The 23,815-nt window shown below is 45.9% G+C and overlaps 1 protein-coding gene across 4 annotated transcripts in view; it reads left to right on the forward strand.

Moving 5' to 3' along the window:
* The window catches only part of NSD2 (nuclear receptor binding SET domain protein 2), a 113,290-nt gene that overhangs the window by 21,181 nt on the left and 68,294 nt on the right, over positions 1 to 23,815 (forward strand). For 2 of the 4 annotated variants that reach the window (XM_025384581.1, XM_025384582.1), the window contains exons 2-3: positions 9,602 to 10,227; positions 13,804 to 13,966. In XM_025384581.1, coding sequence (XP_025240366.1) covers positions 9,631 to 10,227; positions 13,804 to 13,966 — 760 coding nt within the window. In that variant the 5' untranslated portion in view covers positions 9,602 to 9,630. Of the gene's footprint in view, positions 1 to 8,202; positions 8,383 to 9,601; positions 10,228 to 13,803; positions 13,967 to 23,815 lie in introns of those variants that run through there. The other 2 variants (XM_025384583.1, XM_025384584.1) reach the window with 2 other exon arrangements.

The following is a 23,815-nucleotide window of genomic DNA, read 5'->3' on the forward strand; positions in this document are numbered from 1 at the left end:
CACTGCATTCCAGCCTGGGTGACAGAGAGAGACTCTGTTTTAATAAAAAAAATAAACTCTCAGTCTTTGCATATCGCAAGATGTATTTTGCCTCTTTTTCTTGTTTTTGTTCTTTTGTTTTGAGACAAGGTCTTGCTCTGTCCCCCAGGGTGGAGTGGAGTGGTGCTTTCTCGGCTCTCTGCAATCTCTGCTGCCCAGGCTCAACTGATCCTCCTGCCACAGCCTCCCAAGTAGCCGGGATTATGGGCACACACCCAGCTAATTTTTGTATTTTTTTTGCAGAGACAGGGTTTCGCCCTGTTGCCCAGGCTGGTCTCGAACTTCTGAGCTCAAGTGATCCACTTGCCTTGGCCTCCCCAAGTATTGGAATTACAGGTGTGAGTCACTGCACCCGGCCCATCCCTCGTGTTTGAATGATAATTTATCTGGGCATAAAATTCTGGACACTTGTGGTGGCACTAGGTGGGCATTTATTTTCCCTTAATGCTTGCTTGATTGATTAACAGACAGTCTTGCTCTGTAGCCCAGGCAGCAGTACAGTGGCATGCTGATAGGTCACTGCAGCCTCGAATTCCTAGGCTCAAGTGATCCTCCTCCTTCAGCCTCTGAAGAAGCTAGGATTAGCTTCTAGGACTATAGGTATGTACCACTGTACCTGGCTAAATTTAAATTTTTTTTGTAGAGATGGAGTCTTACTATGTTGGCCAGGCTGGTCTCAGACTCCTGACCTCAAGTGATCCTCCCACCTCAGCCTCCCAAAGTGGTGGGATTACAGGTGTGAGCCGCCATGCCTGGCAAAGATTTTCTATTTGTTCTTCATGCTCTGTCATTTCAATACACTGTATCTAGATGATTTGTTTTCATTTATTTTGCTGAGAACCTAGGGTACTCTTTTAATCAGAATACCTAATTTTCCTTTCATCTCTGGAAAATGTTTCATCTCTTTGAAATTTGTTGGCTGGCCGAGGTGATAGTCTGGCTGTGCAGATAGTCTACATTTTGCTTATCTATTCATCTGTTGATGGACCCCTGGGTTGTGTCTACCTTTTGGCTACTGTAATCGCAGCACTTTGGGAGTCCAGGAATTCGAGACCAGCCTGGGCAATGTGGTGAAACCCTGTCTCTACAAAAAATACAAAAATTAGCCAGTGTGGTGGTACACGCCTATAGTCCCAGCTACTTGGGAGGCTGAGGTGGGAGGATTGCTTGGGCCCAGGAGTTCTAGGATGCAGTGAGCTGTGATGGCACCATTGCACTTTAGCCTGGGCAACAGAGCAAGATCCTGTCTCAATTGAAAAAAAAAAAAGAAAGAAAAATGGAAAACTTGTCTTTCCCTCATCCTCTCAAGCCTCTCCAACTAGAACTGCATTGGAATGTAAGCTCCTTGAAGGTAGAGTATTTTTGGGGGTATACATAACATAAAATTTACCATTTTAACCATTTTAAAGCATTTAATTCTAAGGTCTTAAGTGCATTCACGTGGTTGTACAACCATCACACTATCTCCAGAACTTTTTCATCTTCTCAGACTGAAAGTCTGCCCCATAATTCCCCATCCCCCTTTCTCTTCCCCCAGCTCCTGGCACTCACCATTCTACTTCCTGTCTCTATGAATTCTATTCTGGGGACCTCACATACATGGAATTTTACAGTATTTGTCTTTTTCATGTCTGCCTTATTTCACTTAGCATAGATAGTGTCTTCAAGATTCATCCATATTGTAGCAGATATCAGCATTTCTTTCCTTTTAAAGCTGAATGCTACTCCACTGTGCAGATAGTCTACATTTTGCTTATCTATTCATCTGTTGATGGATCCCTGGGTTATGTCTACCTTTTGGCTACTGTAACAGTGCTCCTGTGAACATGGTGTACAAATATCTTCTGGTTCCTGCTTTTAATTCTTTTGGGTAGATAGTGTTTTTCACCCCGTTCTGTTCAATGTTATAATCCCAACACCTAAAATCAGTGTCTTGCACATAGTAGGCACTTTATAAATATTTGAAAGAATGAACATTCATGATCGTTATGTCTTAATTTTACATGGTTTTCATCTCTTTATCAGCCTTTTTCCTTGCTGATTCGCTCATATTTATCTTCTAATCTATTACATTTTTAGCTGTGCCTGGTCTATTATATTCAACTCAACAACTGAGTTTTTAACTTCAATACCAATACTTTTTTTTTTTTTTTTTTTACAAGTTTGTAAATCATGAAAACAGTAATTTCCTGTTCCTCTGTGGAAGACCTTCCATATTGTCCTGTGCCTGGCTCCTGGAAGATCTCCCACTGCTGGTGGAAGGCTGTGTTTACCTCAGGGGCATCTCTCAGTGGCTCTCCCGGGGGAGACGGGGGCTCCCCATGAGCAGTTCTCAGGTCTCCCTGCAGACCCTACCAGTGTCACTCATTCTAGACCTGTTTTGACATACATTTTTTGGTCTCAGGATTTAGCCTTCTTAGGCAGAGGCTTGGGGTTCACATTTCTCAAGGGTGGCTCTGTCACCCCAGTGGCCTCTGGTGGGTGTTTGCTGAGGGCCCAGCCCTGGGCTGGCTGATAGAGGGGCTCAGGTGATGATGACAGCACTGTGACCACAGATACCTGGTGATGAGGAAGTCCTCTGCCTGGTGGTGGCTTCTTTTCCTCCTTAATGTTTGAAAGTACCCTGCAAGGTGGGTCCTCTGTCCTCAGGACATGGAGTGAGGATGAGTGGTAGAGTCACTTGGCCGGGGTCCCACAGTTTAGTAAGTGGCAGAGCTGGGATTCTAGTCCAGCTAGAATGTGGAGGTAGCAGCCTCCACACTTGGTGCTCCTAATCACTGTAGCCAGCTGCTCTCCATGACTCCTCTCCTTATGGCTCAGTGCAGGAAGCCCAGTCAGGCCCAGTGCCCTGTCCTGCACCTCTGCTCTGTATTCCGGCTGCCAAGCCCCAGCTCTTAAACTCTGGGGTCCTGCCATGGGCAACCTGCACCCTATGAGGCTCAGACTGCTGTTCTCTTTTCATTTCTAGACCTGGAGATTTCTCTTTTTTGCTTTGTGTTAGGCAATGTAGCTGACAAGGTCTCGCTGAGTCACAAGGCTGGAGTGCAGTAGTGTGGTCACAGCTCATTGCAGCGTCAAACTCCTGGGCCCAAGCCATCCTCTCACCTCAGCCTCCCCAGTAGCTGGGACTGTAGATGTGCGCCACTGTGCCTGGCTAATTTTATTTTTTGTAGAGACAGGGTCTCACTATGCTGCCCAGGCTCGTCTTAAATTGCTGGGTTCAAGCAATCCTCCCTCCTTGGCCTCCCAAAGTGCTAGGATTACAGGTGGTGAGCCACTATGCCCGGCCTCCCTCCCCCCCCCCGCCCTCCTTTCTTCCTTCCTGAACTCTTTGATTTCTCTCCTTCGTTCCTCTCCTTTCTTCCCTTCTCTCTTTCTCTCTGTCTCTGTCTCTCTTTCTGTTTCTCTCTCTCTCTCTTTCTGTCTTTTTCTTTTACCTTTCTTTCTTACCTTTATTCGTTTTTTGAGGCAGGATCTCACTTTGTCACCTGAGTGGGAGTGCAGTGGTGCCATCTTAGCTCACTGCAGCCTCGACCTCCCAGCTTCAAACAATCCTCCTGCCTCTCCCCTCCAAAGTAGCTGGGACTACAGGTGTGTGCCACCACGCCTGGCTAATTTTTGTATTAGAGACAGGGTTTCACCATGTTGGCCAGACTGGTCTCGAACTCCTGAACTCAAGCAGTCTACCTGCCTGAGCCTCCCTCAGTGCTAAGGCTATAGGCGTCAGCCACCATGCCTGGCCTCTTTTTTTCTTTAAAACAGCATTTTAGCCATCTTCACCAGAAAATTTCCATAATGTATTAATATTGTGACAACATTAATAGAATTCCTGATGTTGAATTATCCTTATATTTTTGGATAAACCCTTTTTGGCCATGGTATCTTTTTTTTTTTTTTTTTTTTTTTTTAATACAGTGATGGCTGGGTTTGATTGACTTCTATTTGGGGTAGTTTCAGTCAGTTCTTGACTGATCTTGTCTATAGCTTTTTTTTTTTTTAAATACTTCTTTTTTTTTCCTGGTTTTGGTATAAGGATTATGCTAACTTTGCATAATATTTTGGGAAACTTTACATCATGTTCTATGTATGTTTCCATCATTTTTTTTTTTTTGAGATGGCGTTTCACTGTGTTGTCCAGGCTGGAGGGCAATGGTGCGATCTCAACTCACGGCAACCTCCACCTCCCACGTTCAAGTGATTCTCCTGCCTTAGCCTCCCTAGTAGCCGAGATCATAGGTGTGCGCCACCACACCTGGCTAATTTTTGTATTTTAGTAGAGATAGGGTTTTGCCATGTTGACTAGGCTGGTCTCGAACTCCTGACCTCAGATGATCCTCCCGCCTTGGCCTTCCAAAGTGCTAGGGCTACCATTCAGGCATGAGCTACCATTCCTGGCCTGTTTCCATCATCTTTGAATAACTTAATAAGAATAAATTATTTGTGATGAATAATAATACAACAGCTAAAAAGACTAAGCTGTATTTGTACATATCATCATGGGGAAATAAAGATATGTTGACTGACTAATAAGTTGCAGAGCAAAGGTATGATGGTGTTTATAGCAATACAAACTGCATGCAACAGTTCTGTGTTAATGGATACATACTATAACCTGGGAGGATATATAGGAAAATCATGATGGAGATTGCCTCTGGGGGACAGCAAATGGAACTTATACGTTGGAAATAAGGTAGACTTCATCTTTGCTTTATGCATTCACTCCTCACCAGACTGGTGGGAGGCAGCACCTAGAGGTAGAGTGCTTATATTTGAGTGCTGCCCCTCTGCTTCCCAGCTGTGCGACGTGGGTGTCACAGCCCCTGCACCTGTGGAGTGGAAGAGTCATACCTACCTTACAGTGTTGTGGGTGTGGAGGTGGATGGTCTGCCTAGGCGACCCTGGCTTCTTGGACCTGGCAGCCCCATGAGGGCTGGCTCCTGTTCCTCCTTTCCTTTCCTAGTTCTCAGGTTTCGAGACTGCCTTCAAACCAGAGTGCCAAAGAGGAAGCACTAAATACACATTTGTAGTGGTTATTATTTGTAGTTCTTTTCTTTCATGTTAAAACTAGAAGTGGCTGGGCATAGTGACTCATGCCTGTAATCCCAGCACTTTGGGAGGTCGAGGTGGGTGGATCACAAGGTCAGGAGTTCACGACCAGCACCAGCCTGGCCAACATGGTGAAATCCCGTCTACTAAAAATACACACACACAAAATTAACCGGGCGTGGTGGCACACACTTGTAATACCAGCTACTCAGGAGGCTGAGGCAGGATAATCGCTTGAACCCGGGTGGCAGAGCTTTCAGTGAGCCGAGATTGCGCCATTGTACTCCAGTCTGGGCGACAGCGAAACTCCATCTCAAACAACAACCATAACAACAAAAAACTGGAAGCAAAAGTGGCAGAATGCAAAAAATTGTCTTTCAAGGTGGTGGGTATATTCGTTTGTCCTATTGTTCTTCATACTTTTCTAAACTTAAGAACTTACCCACTCCTTGCCTTCCCCAACATAAGAAAGATTGTTAAACCCATGGGTATGGTGGCTCACATCTGCATCCAGCACTTTGAAAGGCCAAGGCGGGTGGATCGCTTGAGCCCAGGAGTTTGAGACCAGCCTGGGCAACATGGTGACTTTGTCTCTACAAAAACACAGAAATTAGCCGGGCATGGTGGCAAGTGCCTTATACTCCTCACAGCTGCTCAGGAGGCTGAGGCGGGAGACACTTAGCTTGGGAGGCAGAGGTTGCAGTGAGCTGTGATCATACCACTGCACTTCAGCCTGGGTGACAGAGCGAGACTGTCTCGGGGGAAAAAAAAAAAAGATGGTTTGGGCTGGGTGCAGTGGCTCATGCCTGTAATCCCAGCACTTTGGGAGGTTGAGATGGGAAGATCCGTTGAGCCCAGGAGTTTGAGATCAACCTGGACAGTATCGTGAGATCCGTCTCTACAAAAAATGGATTAAAAAGTTAGCTGAGCATGGTGGCATGCACCTCTAGTCCCAGCTACTTGGGAGGCTGAGATGGGAGGATTGCTTGAGCCCTGAAGGGTAGAGGTTGCAGTGAGCTGAAATTGTGCCATTGCCCTACACTCCAACTTGGGTGATAGTGAGACCCTGTCTCAAGGGAAAAAAAAATTGTTTGGCAGGGTGCAGGGGCTCCTGCTTGTAATGCCAGTACTTTGGGAGGCCGAGGTGGAAAGACTGCTTGAGGCCAGGACTCAGAGACTAGCCTGGTCAACAAGACAAGATTCCATCTCTACAAAAAATTTTATTTTTATGTTTATTAATTTATTTTTGAGACGGAGCCTCACTGTGTCACGCAGGCTGGAGTGCAGTGGCATGGTCTTTGCTTGTTGCAGCCTCCACCTCCTGGGTTCAAGTGATTCTTCTGCCTCAGCCTCCCAAGTAGCTGGGATTACAGGTGCGTGCCACCAAGCCTGGCTAATTTTTGTATTTTTAGTAGAGTTGTGGTTTCACCATGTTGGCCAGTCTGGTCTCAAACTCCTGACCACATGTGATCCACCTGCACTGGCCTCCAAAAGTGCTGGGATTACAGGCATGAGCCACCTCACCCAGCTGCTGAACTTTTCACCAAATTGGGGAACTTTTAGAGGGCCATTGTTTTCTCCAAATATTTTTGCCTTTTTTTTCCCCTTCTCCTCTTTCTAGGTGGGACTCCAGACGCTTTAATATTGTTTCACGGATCAGTGAGGCTCTGTTTCCTTTTTTTTTCTCTCTTCTTTTTAGTTTTGCTCTCTAATCCAGGTTGGAGCGCAGTAATGCAATCATAGCTCACTGCAGCCTTGACCTCTTGGATTCAAGTGAACCTCCTGCCTCAACCTCCTGAGTAGCAGGGACTACAGGCGCACATCACCACGGCTGGCTAATTTTTGTATTTTTTGTAGAGATGGGCTCTCACTGTCTTGCCCAGGCTGGTCTTGAATTCCTGGACTTGAGTGATCCTCCTGCCTCAGCCTCCCAAAGTCCGGCTACATTCCCCTTAAAAATGGTTTTGTGACCGAGCGCGGTGGCTCACGCCTGTAATCCCAGCACTTTGGGAGGCCAAGGTGGGTGGATCACGAAGTCAGGAGATCAAGACCATCCTAGGTAACATGGTGAAACCCTGTTTCTACTAAAAATAAAAAAAAAAAATTAGCCACGCGTGGTAGCGGGTGCCTGTAGCCCCAGCTACTGAGGAGGCTGAGGCAGGAGAATTGCTTGAACCCGGGAGGTGAAGGTTGTGGTGGGCTCAGATCGCACCACTGCACTCCAGCCTGGGTGACAGAGCGAGACTCTGTCTAAAAAAAAAAAAAAAAAAAAAGAGGGTTTTTTTTTTTTTTTTTTTTGTGTGTCCAACAGCTGGAATCTCTTTTCAGTTATTTCATAAGCTAGGCTGCTTGGAATCAGCCTGGAATTTGGGCAGAGTTTATAGGCAGAATTTGGGGCTCCCCTCTGAGACTCTGTCCTTGAGATTTCCCCCCTCATTTTATAGCTGTTACAGTTGCTTCAAACTCTCCTCAGTCACACATTTAAAAATGGAGTTTACCCAGTGCTGTTCCATTTCTTTCAAGAATTGATTCCATCCATTTTCTCTCTGCTTTTGGTTGCTCTCAGTTCCTTCAGGAGGTGTTTTTTTAATATTTTGTCCAGGGTTATAGTTTTTACCTGTGGGACAGTTGGTATGATATGAGCTAGAAGAGGAACTGACTTTGATCTGCCTTTTTTTTTTTTTTTTGAGACGGAGTCTCGCTCTGTCGCCCAGGTTGAAGTGCAGTGGCTGGATCTCAGCTCACTGCAAGCTCTGCCTCCCGGGTTCCCGCCGTTCTCCTGCCTCAGCCTCCTGAGTAGCTGGAACTACAGGCGCCCGCCACCTCGCCCGGCTAGTTTTTTGTATTTTTTAGTAGAGACGGGGTTTCACCGTGTTAGCCAGGATGGTCTCAATCTCCTGACCTCGTGATCCACCGATCTCGGCCTCCCAAAGTGCTAGGATTACAGGCTTAAGCCACCGCGCCCGGCCATTCTACCTTTTTAAGAAATTGTGCGGGCCAGACAGAACACATTTGTGTGTGTTTTGGTGTTAAAGAGTTGTCCAAAGCACATGAAACTGAACTGGGACTTTAACGTTTTCAAGGTTTTACATTTGCTCTTTTCTTCCTGTCTCCTTCCTCGGCTGTCTACTTTTCTGTGGAGACTGCAGGTTGTAGACACCAGCGGCCCCCTGTTGCTGCACGTCAGGTGTCTTCCCCCTCAGTACTGTGGACTTCTTGGGCTGCATAGCCCTGTTGCCCGGGCATCCTGTGCATAGCAGGAGGTGCAGCAGCATCCATGACCACCACCCATCATAGGTCAGGGGCCGCCCCCTAGTGGTGGTAATTAAAAAATGCTTCCAGATGAGGCTAAGGGTTCCTGGGGAACAAAATCCTCCCTGTTTGAGAACCGCTGTTCTAATCCACGGGCATCTCTGGTCCTTACTGTATTCCGTTTTTCCCCAGTGTCTGATGCTGTTGGTTTCTGCCTTCTCAGAGGGCTCTTGTTGGAGCTTTTGATGGTGTACACCTGAGAGATGCCTTCCCAGCTGGGGCGGGTGCCTACCTGTTTCTTATTCCTAGCTGTGTTTTGGGGCTCGGCCCCTTCACTAGGTGTCTCAGATTAGGGACTGTAGCTTTGCAGTGAAGACCCCACACCACCACACTGCAGCCAGAGTCATCTTCCTAAACTGCGTACTTCTGCACTTGGGCTTCATTGGCCAGTGTGGTGCACTGGCAAAGTGGCTCAGCAGTGTTGTCCTCAAGTAGTTAATCTTCAGATAGTAGCTAAAATATGTGATGTTACTGCTGTGTTCTTTCTTGTTTAATTTAGGCCTGAACACGGAGGGGATAGTGGACTGTGATAAGAATACTGGGTTGAGCATAGCCAGACCTGACTGGGAATGCTTTCACCCTTGGAGACTCTTGGTTTTTTGCTTCTTATTTTCATCAACCTGGAGCTAATCCTGTGCTTGGAGTTGGAATATCTGGTTTTACACTTTGCTGACCAGGTCATCTTGGGCACATTCTGAGCCTGATACTTCAGCTGTAACAGGAGGGACTGGGATGAACTCTTTTCCTGTTAGTGTTGATTTTGCTTTTATGCTGTTCTCTGTTGTCCTTTTGCATAGGCCTGTCATTATGCCAGCTGCCTCGCACATATTAGCTCTTTTAAGTATATGCTGGTGGACAGGTGGAAATCTGTGTTTCAGGGATGATTGACAAATTAAGTTATGCGTCCATGGCCATGCTGTGGATTATTAGTGGTATGATTGGAGTTTGCTGTCTTGACTGACTTTCATGTTTTTCCTTTAAAAAAATGATTCCTTGTTCTTTCCTTTCAGCTTTATCATTTTTTGATTCTGTGTAATTTTTGTGATACTAAAACTGCCTTCTGTGACCTAAATTATTATAAAAATATCATAAATTACTTACAAAGAAAATCAGACCCCACAAAGCTGTAGAGGTCCTGGCATACCTATCCTAGGTTTTAAATGTAATTGCTTTTTCTTTCTTTTTTCTATTTTTAATACCATAGTGTTCTAAGAACGGAAGCATCTGGGCTGAATGGAATTTAGCATCAAGCAGAGTCCCCTTTCTGTTCAGAGTGTTGTAAAGTGCATAAAGATGAAGCAGGCACCAGAAATCCTCGGCAGTGCCAATGGGAAGACTCCGAGCTGTGAGGTGAATCGCGAGTGTTCTGTGTTCCTCAGCAAAGCCCAGCTCTCCAGCAGCCTGCAGGAGGGGGTCATGCAGAAGTTTAACGGCCACGACGCCCTGCCCTTTATTCCAGCCGACAAACTGAAAGATCTTACTTCCCGGGTGTTTAATGGAGAACCTGGTGCACACGATGCCAAACTGCGTTTTGAGTCCCAGGAAATGAAAGGGATTGGGACACCACCTAACACTACCCCTATCAAAAATGGCTCTCCAGAAATTAAGCTGAAGATCACCAAAACGTACATGAATGGGAAGCCTCTCTTTGAATCTTCCATTTGTGGTGACAGTGCTGCTGATGTGTCTCAGTCAGAAGAAAATGGACAAAAACCAGAAAACAAGGCAAGAAGGAACAGGAAGAGGAGCATAAAATATGACTCCTTGCTGGAGCAGGGCCTTGTCGAAGCAGCTCTTGTGTCTAAGATCTCGAGTCCTTCAGATAAAAAGGTATCTAGGAGGCGTGTCAGGGGTCATGTGACCTTGAGCAGTGAGCATGGCCACCGTGTAAGGGCACCTGCACGAGTACTGGGGTGGGCGGAGGAGATGAGAACAGGTCTGGTACTTCCAGCCACTTGCCTGAACCCTGGCTGTGGGTTGGAGGGCGGGCTCCAGGATGCCCTGGCACTGCCTCCTCAGTTCTCACCTGGCTGCTGAGCCTGTTGAGAGGTCTAGAGAGGTGAGCTAAGTGTTCAAGATTCAAATGGCTAAAAAGAGGCAATGCTTGTTTCTTTTTTTTCTTTTTTGAGACGGAGTCTCTCTTTGTCGCCCAGGTTGGAGTGCAGTGGCCGGATCCCAGCTCACTGCAAGCTCCGCCTCCTGGGTTCACGCCATTCTCCTGCCTCAGCCTCCTGAGTAGCTGGGAGTACAGGCGCCCCCCACCACGCCTGGCTAGTTTTTTGTATTTTTTAGTAGAGACGGGGTTTCACCATGTTAGCCAAGATGGTCTCGATCTCCTGACCTCGTGATCCACCTGTCTTGGCCTCCCAAAGTGCTGGGATTACAGGCTTGAGCCACCGTGCCCGGCCCATGCTTGTTTCTTAATGTGGTTCTGCCAGTTTCAGAGCCCTGGCTTGACAACATCAGGTTACACTCTTTTCAAGGATCTCATCTCCAAGGTGTTCTTTAGCCTGGTGTGGTCAGTGGAGACATGCTGGGCTCTAGAATGTGACTTCCTAAGTCTACACCATCTGATGAGTGGGGAAGCAGAGCTGTGCAGCGGTGCGCCTGCTGTCCTTACCCTGTGGTCCAGTGTCCACTTACTGTCTTCTCAGCCAGGTGGTCCAGCAGATGGCCTGCCTCCCTGAGGCCTAGGGATGTGTCTTTTGCCTCCCATTCTTGGTTCCCAGGGCAGAGCCCAGCACACTGGACACAAGCGAATGAGTGTTTCCTCATCCTAACTTGAGATGGAAAGATGTGGTGGTGCTGCTCCATTCTGCCTGGTGGTTGGTGTTTCCATGCCTTCACGTGGCATTCAGATTGGCCCTGACACTCGGATGAATATAAGCCATGTGAAACAACTGAGGGGCCATGGCTTTGGCAGAAGGAAGGAACTCTTGATGGGCCAGCAGTCTCTGTTCATCTGGTGGTCGATAGGGTGTTGCTCTTTAGTTGCTGCTCCTTGGAATTGTTAAAATAATGAAGAGCTTTGAGGGTTAAAAAAATGTTTTTTGATTACTCAGGAGCTATTTAGTTCTTGCTCATGTAATTGCAGTGGCAAAGTTTCTTAATTTTATTTATTTTTTTTGAGACAGGGTCTCTGCCCAGGCTAGAGGGCAGTGGTGTGATCATGGCTCACAGCAGCCTTGACCTCCCAGGCTTAGGTGATCCTCCTACCTCAGCCTCCTGAGTAGCTGGACCACAGGTGTGCACCACTATGTGCCCAGCTAATTTTTTGTTTTTTGTAGAGATGGGGTCTTGCTTTGTTGCCCAGGCTGGTCTCAAACTCCTGGGCTCAAACGATTCTCCCACCTCCGCCTCCTGAAGTACTGGAGTTACAGGTGCGAGGGGCTGTGCCCAGCCTAGAAAGATTTTTTGAAGTGCCCATGGCAGTATTGAACCTCATGGTTTTGCATGGGAAGAGGCCTGTGCAAGTTGTCAGAGAACTAGCTGTTTTGTTTTGAGACAGGGTCTTGGTATGTTACACGGGCTGTTCTCGAACTCCTGGCCTCAGACGATGCTCCCGCATCAGAGCTGGGTTTTTCTTTTTCCCCCAATTGAAAAAAAACAAACCAAACAAAAAAACCTGGCTTTTATTCCTAGCTCTGTCCCTTGGTTTTGTTAAAACTGGAGTAGCTCACCTGAATTTTGACTCTCCATCTGCAGAGTGGGGTCAGTAAATGTAAACCTGGGTTGCTGTGCAGTAATCTGGTAGCGGTTCTGAAAGTATGTCAGGCCTGGTGCAGTGGCTCACACTTGTAATCCCAGCACTTTGGGAGGCTAAGGCAGGAGGATTGCTTGAACCCAGGAGTTCAAGACCAGCCTGGGCAACATAGCGAGACCCCATCTCTACAAAAAATAAAATTACCTGGGCATGGTGGCACTGCCTGTGGTCCCAGCTACTAGGGAGGCTGAGGTAGGAGGATAAAAACAACATGAAAATGTGTCATGTGGCAGCTCATGCCAGTCCTCACCAGCGTGCTCATGGCAAGGTTTTGGGCCAGCATCTTTAGCTCACAGATGAGAAAACTGAGGCCTGAGGCAGTGGAACAATCTACCCATGTGTATAGTGCTCTGAGGAGCAAGGCCAGGGATTCACCCTTGGCGGGTTGCAGCCACGCTGGCTGTGCTTGTTTCCACTGGAGAGCGCAACTGTGCGTGGCTTGTGGGAAGGAGTTTTCTTTGGTGGAATGTTCAGCCTCAACCTACCCATCATGTTCTAGAGATGGAGAAATTGAGGCTCAGAGAGCCCCAAGGACTCAGATTACATGTGATGGAGCCGAGACTTGCTCCTAGTCCTCCTTGCCCTTGCCCTCACTACTCTAGGATGGTTCATGTTGGTGACACATGGGCTGCTGAGAACTGATTGTCAGACATGACTGGGGACAGGGATCAGTATGGATTTGGAATTCTGTGAGAATTCCTTTTTGACCAGTTGAATAAAACACCATTGAAGACCCTCTATTAATAGTAGGCCAAGGAAATAGATTTATATAGAGATCTTCATAATGTTGAACACCTGCGGTGTGCTATGTACTGTCCTGATCCTTTAGCTGAGAGGGAGAGACAAATTTTTTTTTTTTTTTTTTTTTTTTTTTGAGACAGAGTTTTATTCTGTCGCCAGACTGGAGTGTAGTGGTGCAATCTCGGCTCACTGCAACCTCCGCCTCCTGGGTTCAAGTGATTCTTCTGCCTCAGCCTCCTGAGTAGCTGGGACTACAAGTGCTCACCACCACTCCCGGCTAATTTTTTGTAGTTTTAATAGAGATGGGGTTTCACCATGTTGGCCAGGATGGTCTCGATCTCTTGACCTCATGATCCACCCGCCTCGGCCTCCCAAAGTGCTGGGATTACATGTATGAGCCACTGCGCCTGGCCTTTTCTTTTTCTTTTTTTTTTTTTTTTTGAGATGGAGTCTCACTCTGTCGCCCAGGCTGGAGTGCAGTGGCACAATCCCGGCTCACTGCAAGCTCCGCCTCCCAGGTTCACACCATTCTCCTGCCTCAGCCTCCCCAGTAGCTGGGACTACAGGCTCCTGCCACCACGCCTGGCTAATTTTTTGTACTTTTAGTAGATGGAGTTTCACTGTGTTAGCCAGGAAGATCTCAATCTCCTGACCTCATGATCCACCCGCCTCGGCCTCCCAAAGTGCTGGAACTACAGGCGTGAGCCACCGCGCCCGGCCTGAGAGACAAAATTTTAATGAAACGATGTTGAGGCTATCATCTAAAACACAGCAAGGGAGCACACTCCATTTTTGGGGGTCTGTGTGTATTTGGACATTATAGTCTAATGAATCCTTGGTCTTCTGGATACGCAGGTAGTGATTGGATGTGTTAGTGTTTGTCTTTTGTTGTTCATTTTCAGATTCCAGCTAAGAAAGAGTCCTGTCCAAACACTGGAAGAGACAAAGACCACCTGTTGAAATACAATGTCGGTGATTTGGTGTGGTCCAAAGTGTCGGGTTACCCTTGGTGGCCTTGCATGGTTTCTGCAGATCCACTCCTTCACAGCTATACCAAACTTAAAGGTATTGTGTTCTTTGGGTTATTTTTCCAACTCTCTTCTGCACTTAATCTTTCTCATCTCCAAGCTTCTTTCTTACTCTTTCTAAATAGCCCTGCTGTGGTTCATTTCTGCAGCTTTACCTAAAGTTAGTGATTGATTCACATGTGATGTGTTGCCATTTCTTTTTATATTCAACTCAAATACGTACTGCATCTGATTGAATTAGTGTTAAGGGAGATATGACCTTTGCCTTGTATAACTTCTGTTTTTATGATAGTTTATTATTTAGTTACCATGATTGTTTGTTTCAGGATGATTTGCAACAAGAGTGTTTTATGCTAAGTTTAAGTTGTAAAAATGTCCAAGTGAATTTTATTAGGCCTATGGGAAGATGGAAAACACTGGAAATGATCATCTTTGTCTTATGAAGCTTGGGTAGATAAATTGATTTTTACATGGAGCAGCTGATGTAACATATTAAGAATGTAAGGCTGGGTGCGGTGGCTTACGCCTATAATCCCAGCACTTTGGGAGGCCGAGGCGGGTGGATCACTTGAGGTCAGGAGTTCGAGACTAGCCTGACCAACATGGTGAAACCCCATCTCTACTAAAAATACAAAATTAGCTGGATGTGGTGACGCACACCTGTAATCCCAGCTACTCAGGAGGCTGAGGCAGGAGAATTGCTAGAATCTGGGAGGCAGAGGTTGCAGTGAGCTGAGATTGCGCCATAGCATTCTAGCCTGGGCAACAACAGCGAAAACTATGTCTCAAAAAGAAAGAATGTTCTATGTCCCTGATACAGAGCAAATAATAGTTGGTCAACCCATAAATGTGTTTTTAGAGGAAGAGTAAAAGATAATGTGGTTTGAGGTTTTTCTGAAAGTTCTTCTAGAGTGAAGTTGGAATTTAGTTTGAGCAAGTTTCAATGTGGTGAGTGCAGAGTTAGAACTGAGCAAGTTAGTGTCACCCTGTGATCTGATCTGTGCACCCTCTGGAAGTGTGGCGTCTAGAGCCAGGCCAGACCAGGCCAGTGCTCCAGTCCAGTATTGCTGACCAGTCAGCCTCTTATGACCCCTTGGTGGTCCTTGCGTACATGTCCCCTTCTGGTCTCTGGCTGAAGGCCTGAGCTCCTGTGGGGGCAGCGTTGCTGCCTTTGCTATGAGCTTACGTCTTTGCACTGACACCTGCATGGTCAAACAGGTTGGTCAACTGGCTGTGGGAGCAGGTGGCTGTTAGAAGTGGAGTACAGTGGTGCCTCCCTGGCAGATGTAGATGTTAGAGGGGCAGGCTGACGATGAAGAGACCTCTGCTGAGTCCTGGGTGCCCTTGCCTGAGTCCCGCCCTGGCCTCCTGTCCTGTGAGGCACAGGCATGTGTGCTCTGCAGGAGCTGTGGCAGAAGAGCCTATGGCCTGGCTTCAGCTCTGTCTCCATGGAGGACCTTTGGCATCCTTGGCTTGCCAGAATTGGGGGATTTCCTTTCCAAGGGGCTGCAGGAACCCTAGGGTGTACCCCAGGGTCTCTACACTTGGTCAGAATATGAAAAAACAAATGCTGGTTGAGACAGAAGTTGTCTCCTCTTTGTTTGGGGATGGACCTTCAAGCCTTTGCGGCCCGGGTGCAGGCACACATGGGTGTGTGTGAGGGGTTGCTAATTCTTTCTCTGCTTTCTAAAACCAGGCACAGTCTCCACACAGCAAACCTTGTGACTCCCATGTCATTTGTCTGTGTGGCACACAAGCAGCTCTTACTGATTTCCTTTTTAGTGTCTGGGGATATTTACTTGTTTATGTGATGCCATCTTTAGCTTTTAGCCTCTCATGCCTGTGAAACTGAAGTAGTCTTTTGAAAGTTTCCTTGTTCTTCCTATTAGGGTTTATTACTTTTAATTTCTTCTTCTTTTTTTTTTTTGGAATGGAGTCTCGCTCCATCACCCAGACTGGAGTGCAGTGGTGCAATCTTAGCTCACTGCAACCTCTGCCATCCAGGCTCAGGTGATCCTCCCATCTCAGCCTCCTGAGTGGCTGGGACTACAGGTGTGTGCCACCACATCTGGCTAATTTTTGTATTTTTTTGTAGAGATGGGGTTTCGCCATGTTGCCCAGCTGGTCTCAAACTCCTGGGCTCCGGTGATCCGCTTGCCTTGGCCTCCCAAAGTGCTGGGATTACAGGCGTGAGCCACAGTGCTGCAGCTCAACTTTAATATCATTGCATCTTTCCCCTGCCTTGGAGTTAAGTAATTCCTGTAGTCTACAACAGCTTCTCTGACATTCAGATATACTGTTATTTTTATTCATCTCTCTTTTTTTTTTTTTTTTTGAGACAGAGTCTCGCTCTGTGGCCCAGGCTGGAGTGCAGTGGCCAGATCTCAGCTCACTGCAAGCTCCGCCTCCCGGGTTCACGCCATTCTCCTGCCTCAGCCTCCCGAGTAGCTGGGACTACAGGTGCCCGCCACCTCGCCCGGCTAGTTTTTTGTATTTTTTAGTAGAGACGAGGTTTCACCGTGTCAGCCAGGATGGTCTCGATCTCCTGACCTCGTGATCCACCCGTCTCGGCCTCCCAAAGTGCTGGGATTACAGGCTTGAGCCACCGCGCCCGGCCTCTCTTTTTTTTTTTTTTTTGAGACACAGTTTCATTCTGTCTCCCAGGCTGGAGTGCACTGGCATGATCTCAGCTCACTGCAACCTCTGCCTCCTGGTTTCAAGCAATTCTTATGCCTCAGCCTCCCGAGTAGCTGGGATTACAGGCGTGCGCCACTACGCCTGGCTAATCTTTGTATTTTTAGTAGAGACAGGGTTTCACCATATGGGCCAGACTGGTCTCAAACTCCTGACCTCAAGTGATCTGCCCGCCTCAGCCTCCCAAAGTGCTGGGATTACAGGCATGAGCCACTGTGCCTGGCCTCATCTCTCTTTCTTTGCTTGATTCCTGGACCTTGCACTGTGGCTAAGTGCTTTCACTCTTGTGCTTATGGCACTGTCATGTTACTCTCTGTGATTGAGGCTGGAACTCAGGAATCAGCCTGCCAGGGTCTAGTTCAGCTGGCTGATCTTGATAATGAACTTAATCTTGCTAAGCTTCAGGTTCCCTGTATATGAAAATGAGGAAGATGATACCATCACCTTCATGGAAAGGTCTTAATGCAGTGACCACCGGACGCTTGTATTAGCAATTGTTATTATCCTCACTTTTACTTTTAAAACCTGAGTTTTTATTTTATCAACCCTGATTCCCTTGGTTTCTTCTATAGCTGCTTCCTGAAAACCTTCCTGTTTGACCAGTTATTAACCCTGCAGCCACCTAGTATTGGTTAATTTTAATAGTTTTGTATCTGTTTTTAAGTGTTTGCGTGTCCTCGGGTATTCCCTCAGTTTTCAATATATAATGCCAAATGGGCATACTTGGATTCTAGTTTTTATGTGTATGTGTGAAATATTTGATCTATTTTTTTTATCTATCTTAAAAACTTTCAAGTCAAACAGCACAGCAGACACCTTTCCCCTCATGTAGATTCTCCACCTTGAAACATCTTGTTCTACCTGTTGCATCTCTCTTTTTTTTTTTTTTTTGAGACAGAGTCTCACTCTGTTGCCAGGCTGGAGTGCAGTGGCGCGATTTTGGCTCATTGCAACCTCTGCCTCCCAGGTTCAAGTAATTCTCCTGCCTCAGCCTCCTGAGTAGGTGGGACTATAGGTGCGCACTACCACACCCAGCTAGTTTTTATATTTTTAGTACAGGCGGGGTTTCACCATGTTGACTAGGATGATCTTGATCTCTTGACCTCGTGATCCATCTGCCTTGTGGCCTCCCAATGGGATTATAGGCATGAGTCACTGTGCCTAGCCTCCATCTCTTTTGTTACGTGATATCTGGTAGCTGTCGTGGCACTGTTACCCCCAAATACGTCAGAACAAGGACAGTTTCCTTGTTGACTCAGCACCCAGCCACATTTTGGGAAACATCACATCAGTAACAAGATCTGTTATTGTGCTAAAAGCAGGTATAGGGGCATGTCCCCGGCAGGCCCCATACCTGCCTTTTTCTGCACTTTGGGGTTGAGATGCATACTTTGCATCTGGTGGTTGTGCCTCTTCAGCTTTTGCTAGTCTAGAACAGCACTCCCAATCCCCAATTCCTCATGACCGCTTTAGTTTTCTCATGATCAGACCTAGGTCAGAAGGCCAGGTTGTATCTCAAAGTTGGAACCTTGAAAGGTAGCTTTGGCCCTTTACTAAAGATCTGTGTGCAGAAGAAGGGAGTGTCCTGCACCAGCCTAGGCTGGGCAGTGGCCTTCCTCACCTCAGCAGTCTGCTTCTCTAAAAATTATTGTGGAATGTGGAGTAGGAGGCACAAGCAAGCCTACTTCAGAAGACTGATATATACTTTTTTTTTTCCGTGAAGGCATTAGAGTGTAAAAGATACGTACATTTGAAAAGCTGTTCAGAAGGAGTCAAGCCTGGGTAGATACCCTCCAGCTGAAAGGAGATTTAGATAATCTTAAAAAGAAAAGGAGTCAAAGGAAGTAAGTAGAACAAAGAGAAGTGAGGGAAGGACAGAGTGCTAGTCAGACCACATTAAGAGGAGCTTATGTGTCAACTGACCCACTCCTGGTAGGCGATGGCCACCAGAGCTCTCTGTGGAAAGGCACAGGTCCCCATTGTCACTAATGAGGGACCTGTGGACTGTGCTTGTAGTCTGTCCCAACAGTGTAGCTTTTTTTGTTGTTGTTGTTTTGAGATAGGGTCTTGGCTCTGTTTCTCCATCCAGGCTGGAGTACAGTGGCACAATCATAGCTCACTCCAGGCTCAAACTCCTGGGCTCAGGTGACCTTCCTCCTGCCTTGGCCTCCCAAATTGTTGGGATTACAAGTGTGAGCCACCATACCTGTCCCCAACAACCATGGCTTTAGCAGTCCTTGATGATTCATCATGGACTTGGTAAATGGTAACTGGCTATTACTGCACTTTCTACCTTTTAGCTGTCATTTTTCTGTGAAAATGAGCTCCCCCTTAAAAAAATAAGTTATGTATTTTAGTCCTTATTTTCTTGAATCCTCACATTGTCCCAAATTTGACCAGTGGGAGTCCCATTAAGTTCCTTTAAGCTGTATGCCTTTGACATGTCCCTGTCAACCCCTGAGCACCTCTTTATGTTCTGGTAGAACAAGATGTTCCAGTCTCATCTTGTACTGTTTTCTTTTTTTCCCCCCTACCCTAGCATCAGCCGTTTCTCAGAGAAGGCCTAGGTTCTTTGAGTACAGAATGGTATGTAGGAGCCCAGGTCTGGTCGCTGGTTGTGTTCATTGCTCTGGGAGACAGAGTTTGCAAGGGAAACTCTGTGTGCAGTAGGTCTCCAAGCAGGGCTGAGCCCTTGCTCCAAGTGGAGCTCTTGGGTCCATTTTTGATTCTCCAACACTTGGCCTGTAGCACCCCATGATGAGAGTGAGACAGTGAATGGTGAGTGTCGTTTTGGAAGGGCAGGGACGTGAGGAAGAGATCTGCCATGGAGTGGGCTGAGCATGGGTCCTGTGAAGCCGGTACTTTTGTATTTTTTCACCCTCTATTCCTATCCTGTTTTTTTTTTTTTTTTTCCTGGAGACGGAGTCTTGCTCACTTGTCCAGACTGGAGTAGAGTGGTATGATCTCGGCTCACTGCAGCCTCCACTTCTGTGTTCAAGCGATTCTCCTGTCTCAGCCTCCCGAGTAGCTGGGATTACAGGAGCACACCACCATGCCCAGCTAATTCTTGTATTTTTAGTAGAGCTGGGGTTTTACCATGTTGGCAAGGCTGGTCTCAAACTCCTGACCTTGTGATCTGCCCAACTTGGCCTCCCAAAGTGCTGTAATTACAGGCGTGAGCCACCGTGCCCGGCCCCCATTTAAAAAAAAATTATTTATCATGTGTGGGATTTATGGACCAGCTTGAATCTTAGTGTGTGTGTGTGTGTGTATATATATATATATATATATATATATATATTTTTTTTTTTTTTTGAGACAGAGTTCCGTTCTGTCGCCCAGGCTGGAGTGCAGTGGCTGGATCTCAGCTCACGCAAGCTCCGCCTCCTGGGTTCACGCCATTCTCCTGCCTCAGCCTCCCGAGTAGCTGGGACTACAGGCGCCCGCCACCACGCCTGGCTAATTTTTTATATTTTTAGTAGAGACGGGATTTCACCATGTTAGCCAGGTTGGCCTCGATCTCCTGACCTTGTGATCCGCCCGCCTCGGCCTTCCAAAGTGCTGGGATTACAGGCGTGAGCCACCGTGCCCGGCCGAATCTTAGTGTATCTTAGTAATATACTTAAGTTTTGAAAACTGAAGTGTAATATACATGCAAAAATGAACATAACTCATAAGCTACAGCTAAATCTAGATTCTTTTGGAAATCAGAATTTCCTTTGGAAATCTTAAGTTAATGAAAGTCTTAGTAGCATTTTTGTAATTTATAGCAGCAGAACCTGTGTTAGCTACTATCTACCAGGCACCTAGGTGGGCTAGCAGCTTTGAGGCTCAACCTTTTTTTGAGACCAAGTCTTGCTCTGTCACCCAGGCTGGATGGAGTGCAGTGGCACAATCTCAGCTCACTGCAACCTCCAGCTCCCAGGTTCAAGTGATTCTCCTGCCTCAGCCTCCCGAGTAGCTGGTACTACAGGCGTGTGTTACCACGCCCGGCTAATTTTGTATTTTTGCTAGAGACGGGGTTTCACCATATTGGCCAGGCTGGTCGAGGCACAACCTTTTAAGTTGGAAACAGAAGATAACTATACGTTTTAGATATCACACTCGCTGGTTTTCTCTTTAGATAACTGTGGTCTGGAATCAAGTAATTTTCTGTTGTGGAGATTTTTGTTGTCACTTTTTCTGTGTTATGGAAGGGAATGTTAAGAATTAACCCTCATTGCTTTATATAGGAAAAAAATCCTTCCAGCATTTTCTAAAAATATTGCAGGTAATCTGACTTTCTCATGTCTTGTGCTATTTGATGGTATAACCTTCTTACTAATTTGTTTCTTGCTTGTTCTATTAGTTGCTGAGAGGTGTGTTAAAATTTCCCATGGGATTGTGGATGTGCTGTTTTTCTACTTGTAGTTCTGGCAGTTTCTGCTTTACCTATTTTGGGGCTCTGGTGCCCTCCAGAGACTGAACTGGGAAACTTAGGCATGGTCATGCTTGTCCTTTGTTTCCCAGGGAGCTCTGTGGTCTCATGTCCTTGTGACTTTGCTCCTGTGCTTCCTTCTTGGCTTCTGCAGATACCTGGCCTTGTCTGCATCTTTATGGCTTCTCTTCCCTCCCTGGAGCTTTATCTCTGAGGCAGCGTTGTCTCTTGGTGGGGTTCATTTTGCATGCATGGAACTTAACAAGCTCCACAAAATCTGGAGAGAAACTCTGGCTTAGTTGAGCCCAGAGAGTCACAGACTACCTGTAGTCTAATGGGCTGTGATGGGGAAAAAAGGAACATAGTACAAAATTAGGTACCAGGACTGTTAATAGAAGCCAGGTTCTTTTAGAAGGGGATGTAGGTGGGGAGGTCAGTGACATGCATTTTTATATAGATGGTGATTAATGAACATCAGAACTTGCATAGGAAGAGGGCCAGGTGCAGTGGCTCATGTCTGTAATCCCATCACTTTGGGAGGCTGAGGCAGGTGGATGACTTGAGGTCAGGAGTTCGAGACCAGCCTGGCCAACATGATGAAACCCTGTTTCTGCTAACAGTACAAAAATTAGCCAGGTGTGGTCGCAGGCGCCTGTAATCCCACCTCCTCTGGAGGCTAACGCAGGAGAGTCGCTTGAGCCCAGGAGGCGGAGGTTGCAGTGATCCGAGAGTGCACTAATTCACTCCAGCCTGGGCGACAGTGAGACTCCATCTCAAAAAAAAAAAAGAAAAAAGGAAAGAAATTGCATAGGAAGGGAGAATTACTAATACATAGTACTGGGACAACTAGTTAATTATTGGTAAAATAAAACAATGAGATATTCACCTCTTAACTTGGACCAAAAGATAGTTCATGTGGATTAAAGAAACCCACAAAAATAGTAGAAAATTCGGTTATGTTATCAAATTTCTAGATAGGAAGGAACTTCAGAATGTTACACTCATTTATTTTACAAACTTGGGATTGATTGCAATAATCTCTTCTGCTTTTTTTCCCACCTGACATGCAAGGAGCATTGATCTGTGTCATTATTTATAAACATGGGTTAATTTTATATTGTGTGTACTGTTACAGGTTTTCTTTATTATAAAAATGCTATAACATACCTGTATTCATTTTCATTACTAAGAAAAAGTTCTTACGAAGTTTTAAAGTAATGGAAGAAGTCACAAATCCCTTGACATATCCTTGAATCTTAGGTATTTTCAAATCAAAGAAGTTTGAACACTTAAAAACAAGTCAAATTGTACTGAAAGATTAATAGTGAAAAATCATCCCCTGCCTTCCTCTCTCCTCCCCAGAGGTAATTATTTTTATCTCTTTCAACATTTTCTTCTACTTCTAATACTTTGATTTTTCATGTAGACGTTTTTCTGTTAACTTTCTATCATGGAAAATGAAGATTGAGCTCTTCAGCCATTTTCTATTTCTTTCCCCCCATTCTCTCCATATAATTAAGTCACTATTTGTAATAAATGAAAAATAAGTGTTTACATAATTTTGACTATGTAAATATCATTCAGTGAAAAACCAAGTTGTGTTCTGTAATTGCATTTTCCTTTTTGTAAAATCTTTTGTTTTCCTTGGAGTTAATTATTGCCTTTCTTTTGAAATCATGTGCTATGTTGTCCATGTAGTCTTACTTTTTTTAAAGTATTCATCTCCTCATCCTTAAAACTCATCCTTATTATGAAGTTAGTTTCTCCTGTTTATATATTTATGTAGTTATTTTTTCGCCTTAAAAAAAAATGAAAACCTGGGTTTGAGTCTCATCTTCCCTTTCTGCTCCTTGGAACTCATCTTTTAACCCTCTTCCCTTACTTAGATTTTCTTTCTTTGTAAAAAAGTTCTTTTCTCTCATCTTTTCTTCCCTTGGAGCTCTCTCCTAGAATCTTCCTTTTTTCTGCTTGAATCTGGTTTGCTAGCACTCTTAACCTTTTGCACTGCAGTAAGCTTAGACTTTCTTTAAGCTGCTTTCCCTAGTTATTTACATTGTTTTCTGTAGTTCTATGTGGGCGGCAAGCCACCCAGGTGCCGAGGCAAGAGACTGAAGGCACAGGCTGTTCCAGTCTAATAAAGAAAATACTTAAAATAAGAATAGTTATATTAGATATAGAATATAGAGATGATTATATATGAATATTATCAATCATTAGTTTGTAGTATTATATTACTCTTTATTCCAATGTTATAATAATCTCTGTTCTACAATTATAACCTAGGAAAAACCAGGCCATACAGAGATAGGAGTTGAAGGGACACGGTGAGAAGTGACCAGAAGACAAGTGTGAGCCTCTGTCACGCCCGGACAGGGCCACTAGAGGGCTCCTTGGTCTAGCGGTAACGCCAGTGCCTGGGAAGGCACCTGTTACTTAGCAGACCAGGAAAGGGAGTCTCTTTTTCCCTGGGGGTGTTAGAGAAGACTCTGCTCCACCACCTCTTGTGTAGGGCCTGACATCAGTCAAGCCTGTCTGCAGCCATCTGGAGGCCTAAACGTCTCCCTGTGATGCTGTGCTTCAGTGGTCATGCTCCTGTTTCACTTTCATGTTCCGCTCTGTACACCCGGCTCCACCTTCTAGAGAGCCAAAGCAGAATTAGCGAAAGTACTAAAGTCTTTGAAATGCATAGAAGAAATAATGATGTAAGCTGTCCCCCCTCTCTCTCTGCCTCGGCTACCAAACAGGGAAGGGCCCCCTGTCCGGTGAACACATGAC

Source organism: Theropithecus gelada, chromosome 5 (assembly GCF_003255815.1).
Source record: "Theropithecus gelada isolate Dixy chromosome 5, Tgel_1.0, whole genome shotgun sequence".
Taxonomy (NCBI): domain Eukaryota; kingdom Metazoa; phylum Chordata; class Mammalia; order Primates; family Cercopithecidae; genus Theropithecus; species Theropithecus gelada.